The sequence below is a fragment of the Myxocyprinus asiaticus genome, chromosome 30, assembly GCF_019703515.2.
Source record: "Myxocyprinus asiaticus isolate MX2 ecotype Aquarium Trade chromosome 30, UBuf_Myxa_2, whole genome shotgun sequence".
NCBI lineage: Eukaryota > Metazoa > Chordata > Actinopteri > Cypriniformes > Catostomidae > Myxocyprinus > Myxocyprinus asiaticus.
Genome location: NC_059373.1, coordinates 2,844,320 through 2,854,996, shown reverse-complemented (window position 1 = coordinate 2,854,996; position 10,677 = coordinate 2,844,320). Strand labels below are relative to the sequence as shown.

Sequence of the window (10,677 nt, the reverse complement as noted above, 5' to 3'; positions counted from 1 at the left end):
AGTAATACTATGGTATCCTTTGAAGTAGCATGTAAATACTATGGTATATGAATATACAGTTGAAGTCAGAAGTTTACATACACTTTGTTAGTATTTGGTAGCATTGCCTTTAAATTGTTTAACTTGGGTCAAATGTTTTGGGGAGCCTTCCACAAGCTTCTCACAATAAGTTGCTGGAATTTTGTCCCATTCCTCCAGACAGAACTGGTGTAACTGAGTCAGGTTTGTAGACCTCTTTGGTCGCACACGCTTTTTCAGTTCTGCACACAAATTTCCTATCAGATTGAGGTCAGGGCTTTGTGATGGCCACTCCGATACCTTGACTTTGTTGTCCTTAAGCCATTTTGCCACAACTTTGGAGGTATGCTTGGGATCATTGTTCATTTGGAAGACCCATTTGCGACTGAGCTTTAACTTCCTGGCTGATGTCTTGAGATGTTGCTTCAATATATCCACATTATTTTCCTTCCTCATGATGCCATCTATTTTGTGAAGTGCACCAGTCCCTCCTGCAACAAAGCACCCCCACAACATGATGCTGCCACCCCCATGCTTCACGGTTGGGATGGTGTTCTTCAGCTTGCAAGCCTCATCCTTTTTCCTCCAAAGATAATGATGGTCATTATGGCCAAACAGTTACATTTTTGTTTCATCACACCAGAGGACATTTCTCCAAAAAGTAAGATCTTTGTCCCCATGTGCACTTGCAAACTGTAGTCTGGCTTTTTTATGGCAGTTTTGGAGCAGTGGCTTCTTTCTTGCTGTGCAGCCTTTCAGGTTATGTCGATATAGGACTCGTTTTACTGTGGATATAGATACTTGTTTACCTGTTTCCTCCAGCATCTTCACAAGGTCCTTTACTGTTGTTCTGGGATTGATTTGCACTTTTCACACCAAACTACGCTCATCTCTAGGAGACAGAATGTGTCTCCTTCCTGAGCGATATGATGGCTGCATGTTCCCATGGTGTTTATACTTGCGTACTATTGTTTGTACAGATGAACGTGGTACCTTCGGGCATTTGGAAATTGCTCTCAAGGATGAACCAGACTTGTGGAGGTCCACAATTTTTTTTCTGAGGTCTTGGCTGATTTCTTTTGATTTTCCCATGATGTCAAGCAAAGAGGCGCCGAGTTTGAAGGTAGGCCTTAAAATACATCCACAGGTACACCTCCAATTGACTCTAATTAGCCTATCAGAAGCTAATTGGCTAATTGCCTAAAGGCTTGACATCATTTTCTGGAATTTTCCAAGCTGCTTAAAGGCACAGTTAACTTAGTGAATGTAAACTTCTGACCCACTGGAATTGTGATATAGTCAATTAAAAGTGAAACAATCTGTCTGTAAACAATTGTTGGAAAAATTACTCATGTCATGCACAAAGTAGATGTCCTAAACGACTTGCCAAAACTATAGTTTGCTAATATGAAATCTGTGGAGTGGTTAAAAATGAGTTTTAATGACTTCAACCTAAGTGTATGTAAACTTCTGACTTCAACTGTAGTAATCATACAGTACCAGTGTATATATCAAAGTACCGTAGTATTATCACCTGATACCATAACTATAATATATATTTCTTTCTAAGGGAAGTTGCCTTTAAGTCACATTATTCACAACATGACCTTTGACCTTTAGACTTGGGGAATGCTTCTAACTTTTTCTGCCTCCTAAAATGTTTAATAAACAACCTGATACAACAATAACAGCAGTGTTCTGCACAAAAGCCTTTTAAGGCATAAAAACGGAGCTCACCCTGCAGCGATAACAACACAATCTGAAGTGTGAGTATTTTTACAGCTCATGGAATGAATTTTGAGTCTTTAAAGAGTGCACAGGAAATGCCTGCTGTCACACACACACACACACACACACACACACACACACACACACACACGAACGGGCTTCAGGAACTGTAAATAACTCCACAATTCAAAGCCCTCCACTCTCAAACTACTTATATATTTGTATATATCTGAATATTTCTGCACTAAACTAAAAACAAATATTCTTTCTATACTTATAAAAAAGATTTGTAGTTCATTTAAAGACGTTATGTCTTTTTGTCTTATTCGAGTTTCAAATATTTTTTTGTTTCAAATCAAAGTTTGTAATGTTGTGATTCACCTCGGAGCAGGTTGCTTTGGTTCATGGCCTACAACTCTTTAATAAAGGATTTAATAATATTTAAGAGTATTTCTGGGTAAAGCGTTCGTAACTTCATAATTACATAAAACACTGCATACAATCAAAGCAACAATTTACCAAAGAATGATTTATCAAACATTTTACACAGAAATCTGTTAATTCTGCTCATGATTTATGAATTAAGCCCAATGTGCCTAAATAATCATTCTTTTATTTTAACTATTCTCCTATTTTATATTTTCCTTTTTGTTTATTATTTGAATAATTCTCCTATTTTAACTATTCTCCCATTTAATATTTTTTAGTTTCATTTATTTGAATAATTCCATTTAAATAATTTTATAATATTTTACATAGTCTTTTTTGTCTATATATTTTAATTTTCTATTTTTTTAAAAATATATATAATTCTCTATAGCTGTTCTCCTATTTTATATTTTCTTTTTTGTTTGTTTTTATTTCAATAATTCTCCTATTTTAAATATTCTCCCATTTAATATTTTTTTGTTTAATTTATTTCAATAATTCTCCTATTTTAACCATTTCTTCTAATGTATTTATTTCAGTTTAAGTTCCATTTAAATAATTGTATAATATTTTACATAGTCTTTTTTTGCCTAATATATTTTATTTTCTATTTTTTTAATTATTATTTTTTTTGTTGAATAATTCTCTGTAACTGTTCTCCTATTTTAACTACTCTCCTATTTTATATTTCCTATTTTTGATTAATTTTTATTTTAATAATTCACCTGTTTAAACTATTCTTCTTTATTCTTTCAAGTTTTTTTCCAATTTTCCATTTTTTATTTATTTTAACTGTTCACCAATTTTATCTTTTTTTTTTTCATTTAATAATAATAATTAAAAAAAAAAACAATTCTTTGATTTTAACTATAAGCATTTCAATGACTAATATTGTTTAACAGTTTCATTATTTAAAATTATTGCCCAGACTGTTGCTGTAGCAGATTTGTATTTGCATGTTCAAATATGGAGAAAATAAATAAATGGGAAAATATTACAGAAACAGCTGGAAAAGTGGGCGGGCACTGCTGCGCTCTATTGTGGTTTTTAATGCACGGTTGTGTATCTGGTGAATGTTTTTATGAAGATGCTGGTACGAGTGAAAGTTCTGGTACCTGGAAATGATTGTGCGGACCGGCATGTTGTGGACTGGGGAAATATCCATCACTGGACCGAGGACTCGGGTAACCAGGTCTGCTAGGCTGTGGACATCAAAAAGAAAAATCCTGATATCAAAGCCAGAAGTTTTCTTAACAGATCTCTCCAGTAATACTCTGATACTCTACTGAGGGAAATGAAAGATATTTCTTGTGCTTTTCCAATTGGAATGTTTATTTCCATGAAGACTCTCTGACCTCATCTGTTGGACTAAAATCTCTTTGGACGACTAATTTCAAGTGGCACATGTTGAAAACCTAATTTCTCAGAATAAATATGTGGCAGAAGCAGAACTGCACATCTGTCAGAGTGCCGGAACTTCATGTCAGCGTTACATTCGCACTCAAACAGCTGCAAGAGATGCAAAACCCAATACCGTCGGTCAACAACTCTTCAAATAAATCTGATGTTTATCTCAAAGAGTGCAAATGAATAAGCAGATATTTCCTTTAAGATATGTGAGGTCAACCATAGTACTGTCCTATCCCGAGAAAATGTACTTTAGCTTTGCGTTTATTAACAGGAGGTTTACATACAGCGGTCCTAAAAATATTCGCATTAGATAACAAAATATCAAAGCTGCTCGAGATTTTCTTAGAACTAACTTCTCTTATGCAAGTCGTTTTCGCAATGGCTTCTGATCAGCTGTTGTCAAGGTGTTTTTAAGAGGAGTTTCAGGGTTTTGGATAGTTGGAAATCACACCTTAGGAGGAGCCTCGTCTGAATTCCCAGCATCCCAGGACACAGTCACCTGTCTCCTCATCTCCATACGGAAACGCTCCTCCTGCTGGGCCTTCTCCTCTTCTAAGATAGTGCTGCAGAGAGAAAAAGAGAGAGTTATTTAAAATTTTTAATCCAATTTAATCCAAACAACAAGCCACATTTTGGCAAATGCCACCTCAAATATTCAATGCATACAGAACATTGTATGCTATTGAACACTGACACCAATCCAGCGTTAATATCACGCATTTACACACAGTAACGTGTCAAAATCAATGTTTTTGATCAATTGTAAAAGGCTAAAAAAAAAAATTTAAAACATGACGCAGATCTGCTTTATCATCTCTTGGTTAAAAAAAGAAGAAACTAAACTCCACAGAAATACAATGTATGATATTTACTCAAATAATTCAGACTTTATTATTGTGTGTAAGATACTAGTGCTACTTAGAGTCACTTTGATACTATGCAAGCTCAACAATGACCTCTAGTGCTTGAACTATAAACCTCAGACAAATACACATGCATGACATTACACCAATTATGCTTAATAAGCCGACAATGTGTAAGTTCATCAGGGCCTTTAACGGCGTTTATTGGGGTACATTCATAAACAGTTTAAGCAAAAATGATTTTTTTGCAAAAACCTTTAGCGGTATTCTTACCAGCTTTTCAAATGTGTACAAGTGTTGTGCGCATGCCTGTGTACGTTTTGATGTTAAAAGCAGATCATAATCTAACGTAAACGCTGGTTGGGTTAGGTTTAGGGTAAGGTTTACAGTGTAACTACAGTTGTAATTAAATGCAGGTAAATATAAGTACAATGCAACCACACTTATGTACATAATAAGTACATTGTATCAAATACTTAAGTGCATTCTAATATAAAGTTTGTCCATTCATTGCAATTGATACACACGTTTTTTTACCATGACATCATCCGCACACACACCTGAGTTGTGTCTTGAGTTCTGTGAATCGCGGGCGTTTGCTGGGGTCATACGCCCAGCATTTGGTCATGAGACTGTAGAGGGTGGGGGGGCAGTTGGGAGGCATCGCTAACCTCTCGCCGTTCTCTATCCGCCCGATGACATCATTATTCTTCACGCCCTGGAATGGCTTGATGCCGAACATGAGGATTTCCCACATACACACACCTGAGACGAGAGAAAGATCAAAAAAACGCACATGATGTTATTGGTAGACTGTAGAGGTCAACCGATAGTGGATTTTACCGATATCAATAACTATTCGATTAATCGGCCGATAGTTTTTTTTAATTGATTTATAGAATGATCAAAGAGTTCTTATTCTTTCCTCACAATGAAGGGCACAGACATTGAAGCTTCACGAGACCAAAAATGAATCAAAATAAAAAACTATCGGTACCGATTAATCGGTAAAACCGATATATCGGTCTATCTCTAACAGACTGTATTTGGCAGATAAATGTTTGCTTGATAAAACAATATATAAAAAAAAAAACAATTGTTAAATAAAAAAAACAAAGATGGAAAATTTACATTTTAATAGCAAAACTGAACATTAAACTACTTAATTTAACACTTTAATGACGTTTCCAATCAACATGGCACTTTATCAATAATAGATAAAAAGTGTTAATTTTGATGGTTATCATAGAATATTGCTCACTGAAAAGTGAAACTATGATTAACATCTCAAAAAGGCTATAATTTTCTCATTTAAAACTCACCGAACATCCAGACATCACTGGCTGAGGTAAACCGACGGAAGTTTATCGATTCTGGAGCCATCCATTTGATCGGCAGTTTCCCTTTAGAAGCTATAAAATTAAAAATATATAAAAACAACTGCAACTTGTATTGTTTACTGTACATATACACATTCATACAATTGCCGTATTGTAGTATATTTGCTATAAAATAGTTGTAAACAGGTCTTTCTGGTTTATGTAGTGTGATCTTTGTTACCTTTATAATATGAACTGTCCTCCATGTATCTGGAAAGACCAAAGTCACCGAGTTTCACACAGTCTGTGGAAGACACTAACACGTTCCTGGCAGCGATATCCCTGAGGAACACAAACACACATTTATATCAGGTGCTGATACAAATGTCTTTGGACAATTATGAAAATCCAGCATTAAAAAAGACTAATAACTGATGATTGTATAAGAAGGCATCAGTGTGAGGTGAATATGTTCCAGCCTCACCTGTGCACAAATCGTTTGCTCTCCAGGTACGCCAGCGCTGTGCTCAGCTGGTAGGCAAACAGAATCAGGGATGCCAGATCGAGGTTGTACTTTTTGACTTGCAAGAATGACCTCAGCTAAAAATGAAACAAACAATTAGTTTAAAGTTATTGTGTTTGCTGTTACACAAAGACGTCTAGTGCAAACTAGCCATTCAAAGTAGAGATAGACCGATATATATCGGTTTAACCAATTAATCGGTGCCGATAGTTGCTTTTTTGGAACTATCAGTTATCGGCAAAAAACTATTGTGATAGTTGCTGATATTTTCTTTTTTTATTCCTTTGTTTCTTTTCAGGAAGGGCATCTGGCGTAAAACCTGTGCCAAGTCAAAAGCAAAATAAGAGCAAAATCTGTACATTACTCCAAACTTTTGGCCGCCAGTGTGTATGTATATATATATATATATATAGAGAGAGAGAGAGAGAGAGAGAGAGAGAGAAAGAGAGAGAGAGAGATACTGTACATGAAAAAACCTTATAGAGCATTCTAACAGAGCCAAGTCACCATCATTTCAAAATAAGAGTCCCTGGTGTGTTTTTGGACTCTCGTAACCTCTATGTCTGTACATGTCATAGTACGGAAAGACTACAATAAAAAAAAAAATAAAAAAATAAAAAAAAAAATATATATATATATATATATATATATATATAATAATAATAAAAAAAAATGAATCCACCGAATACTCTGTTATCAGCCTTTTCCACCACCTTAGTTATCGTATCGACAAAATCAACTATCGGTCAACCTCTAATTCAAAGAGTCTGAAATTGTTGGCCAATCAAACGGCGAAAGCTTTTAGCGTTGGTCAATGAAAGGTTTCTCTCACCTCCCCAAGCGTACATAACTCCATAATAATCCAGACGGGATTTTCTGTGATTATTCCAATCAGCTTCACAATGTGTGGATGGTCAAACTGCCGCATTGTCACTGTCAAAATAAAAATCACACACTATGAACATAAATTGTTTGATGCCAGTATGTGCATTTCATATTTCACGCTTTTTCATATTTTCACTTCTCTGAAATTATGTGTAAATGCGGCAGTAGTGACTTCCTCATACTTCCCAACTTCAAATAAAAAGACTGTTTTTTCCTAACGTGTTCAGTTGGAATAGCCGCTCTAAAAACAGAACCTTTCCGAATTACATCTACAGCAGCTAAAATCAGTTCCTCTCAGAAGCTTATGAAGTGATGTAGGTCACTAGTGCAAACTCTTGATACTCACGAGCTTCCTGTAAGAATTTCTCTCGTACGCTGTCAGATGTGCTGTTTTTACACGTCTTGATGGCCACAGATAACGATGGATTCTCCTGCTGGGCACAATCGGAGAGTCAAAGACTTGGATTAGGAAATAAAACTTTAGAGCAAAAAAATTAAAATAAAAGAGACAGCAAAATAGGACTTAAAAATTGTATAAATAAATGTTCTTTTTCAGCAGTTTCAGTGAAAGGAGGTGTTTAACATTCAGAAAATGTTGTTCATCCGCATCAGGAGGTCAAGTGAGTTATTACATCTTGTGTTTTCTTTGTTGTATATCTATTTTATTTGAGGTTTGCCATTTTTGCAACACTTTTACCCCAAAAATTTGCTGTTTGAATACAGATTAAAAATGCATTTTTTTTTGGTTTTTTTTTTGCTGATTTTATTTTTAAGCAATAAACATTTAAGAAACATAAAAATAAAATAAAATAAAAAATGCACCAAATATGACAGAATGTTGCAGATTTATCTTAAATTAATCTCACTCAGTAGGAGCAAGTTACTTTAGGACCAAATGATGATTTGTAGTTATTTATAAACTCATATTTCCCCTAAATTAAATAAAAAAATACAATAAAAAATATTTGCATGCTACAAACATTTAATGTTTTCAAAACTCATTCTGTTACTTTTTTATTAGATAGTGCTTCATTCTTTCTCCGAAGAACATTATATTTGTACTTTTATTGCTTTAGAAAAAGTACCAAGACACAAATCTGTACCCTATTCATGGACAGTGCCAAGATATGTCGGTGTGAACCATAAATATGTAGTTTACCGAACTGACGTAAACCCCTTGGTGGACGTCTCCAAACTGGCCCTCGCCGATGCATCGTCCTAACTCGATTCTCTCCCGCTGGATTTCATAGTCCTGAGCTTTGGAGGAAAATCACACAAACCAAACGCTCAACATCAAATAAATCTACAAACCACAAGCATCAACCTAGAAAAGTCTTTATCCTCAAGTTCTAGGTCTGACCATATTTACGGTTAGAACAGCTACTCAAACCGCAGGAGAACGACATGCACAAACATGAGCAGCTGTGACTGAAATAAACAAACTTATCACAACATTTCCTGAATGCAGAGGACAACGCTTTATCAAATCTTCTGAAAGTTGTCAGCTGTAGTTTAGAAACCTAAGACGTCTACAATTAATTCTACATGATCTTGTGTAGCAATCAAGATACAATACAAAAAAAAGTAAATGCTTAAAAAAAAAGTATGCACCATTAATACAAAAGAATAAATACTTAATAAAATTCTGTTGATTGGCTTCTCAGCGCTACATATCAATGACTTCTGCAGGCTATCAGCTCTTTAAAAGGATTTTTTTTTAAATTTCGATAATGAGAATTATGGGTCGAGATGCTTAGCCGTGAGAATGTTCACAATTCGATTCAACTGGTTAACGCACTTCAAACTGACCGCTATGAAAACCCGCATCAGCCAATGAAATGTTGAGAAACCTGCTGATTAAAACAAACCACAAGCACACAGCACAAATCAAACAATGAGAGAAAGAAAGAATGAGAGGAAGAAATCGAAAAGAACAAGAGAAAGTGAGAGGCAATAGAAAAACAGAGGGATGCCGTTACCTGAGTCTAATCCATAGCATTGAGCTGGTTGTTAAAGAGAAAAGTGAGAGATTTGGCGTTTAGATCAGATCAGATCAGCCCAGAATGAAAGACAGAAACAGAAGGGTGAGGAGTGGACAGCTGGACATGTGAAAGACTCAGAAATGGACTGTTAAGTGTCAAACATTTGCATGTATTCAGAATAATAAAGGAATAGTTTAACCATAAAATTAAGACACCATAAAAGTATCACGAAAGTCGTTCAAACTAGTTATGCCCTATATCACAAGTCATATGGAGCCATACGATAGCTTTGTGTGAATAACAGATTGAAATTTGAATCGTTATTCACTGACGATCTCGACATCCACCATATGTTCATGAAAAGTTAGGGTGTGTTCACACTTGTAGTTCGGTTCTCTTGGTTCTCTTGGTCCGGACCAAAAAAGAAAATGATACATTTAGTCCTGGTTCGCTTAGCGTTCACACTGGCATTTTTAACACCGAATCTAACGATACAAAACAAAAGGCATCAGGATAAGGTCACAACCTGATTGGACAGCTTTTATGAAGTATGTTTTGTGACGGAACTAGCCGAATGCTGGGTGCTGGGCTAAATGCGCTCGTTGCACCCACTTTCCCTTAACCTATCACTGAACATTTTGAACACTTGCGCATTTTTGTGCGTTTTTTCCAGTACGCTGGAAATATGCTTGTCGGACCAAATGTTAATAAGTAACTTTACCTCCTCATTGCTCCATTTTTGCCCTCTGCTCATTTTGTTTTGCATACACCGCTCTTACCGCTCTACGTTATCAAATCACATGATTTTTAGGGTCGCATCTTATGACATCACATCCTGTTATTGGTTCGTTTAGACGTCTTTGGTCCATGCTGCGTTCATATATCAGTCGAACCGCACCAGAGTTCGTTTGGAAGCAGACCGAGACCCACTATTCAGGGGGTCTCGGTCCGCTTGTTTGGTGCGCACCAAGGTTCGGATGGCAGCGTTCACACTTGTTCAAATGAACCGCATTTACAGAGCAATCACACCACAGTCTGAATCAGTTTCATATGGCAATTTGCAGACTCAATAAACCATCTGCAGCCGTTAACAGCTCATTAGAGGGAAAGATTGAATGAAAACACTGTCGATTTCAAACACAAAGCTTCCGTATGACTTCTAAACACTTGGAATATAGTCACATTCACTACTTTTAGGGTGCATTTATGGTGTTTTATGTCCTTTTTGGAGCTTGCATTATATGTAAAATAGCAGCGTGAACATTCTTCGAAACATCTCTTTTTGTGTTGCACGGAAGGAAGAAATTCATACAGATTTGGAACGGCATGACGGTGAGTAAATGATGCCAGAATTTTAATTCAAATGTTCAACTATCCCTTTAAAAAGACACAATCATAACCCACATATACAGTCTGTGTTCAGAATGAGTGTACAGACTATATGCAAGTCACACACTCGTGAGACTTAGTGTAAGAAGACAGTGACTCACACACACACGCTTATCAAGCAAAATGAGGAC

At 35.9% G+C, this 10,677-nt stretch overlaps 1 protein-coding gene across 20 annotated transcripts in view; it reads right to left on the bottom strand.

The window, feature by feature from the left end:
- LOC127420662 (focal adhesion kinase 1-like) overlaps positions 1-10,677 on the bottom strand; it is a 103,980-nt gene that overhangs the window by 16,615 nt on the left and 76,688 nt on the right. For 8 of the 20 annotated variants that reach the window (XM_051663091.1, XM_051663093.1, XM_051663098.1 and 5 more), the window contains 10 exons: positions 9,155-9,178; positions 8,335-8,432; positions 7,522-7,609; positions 7,123-7,223; positions 6,252-6,367; positions 6,009-6,109; positions 5,771-5,860; positions 5,009-5,213; positions 4,037-4,148; positions 3,291-3,377 (listed from right to left, as the gene is read on the bottom strand). In XM_051663091.1, the coding sequence (XP_051519051.1) occupies positions 3,291-3,377; positions 4,037-4,148; positions 5,009-5,213; positions 5,771-5,860; positions 6,009-6,109; positions 6,252-6,367; positions 7,123-7,223; positions 7,522-7,609; positions 8,335-8,432; positions 9,155-9,178 (1,022 nt within the window). The remainder of the gene's footprint in view (positions 1-3,290; positions 3,378-4,036; positions 4,149-5,008; positions 5,214-5,770; positions 5,861-6,008; positions 6,110-6,251; positions 6,368-7,122; positions 7,224-7,521; positions 7,610-8,334; positions 8,433-9,154; positions 9,179-10,677) is intronic. The other 12 variants (XM_051663092.1, XM_051663099.1, XM_051663102.1 and 9 more) reach the window with 3 other exon arrangements.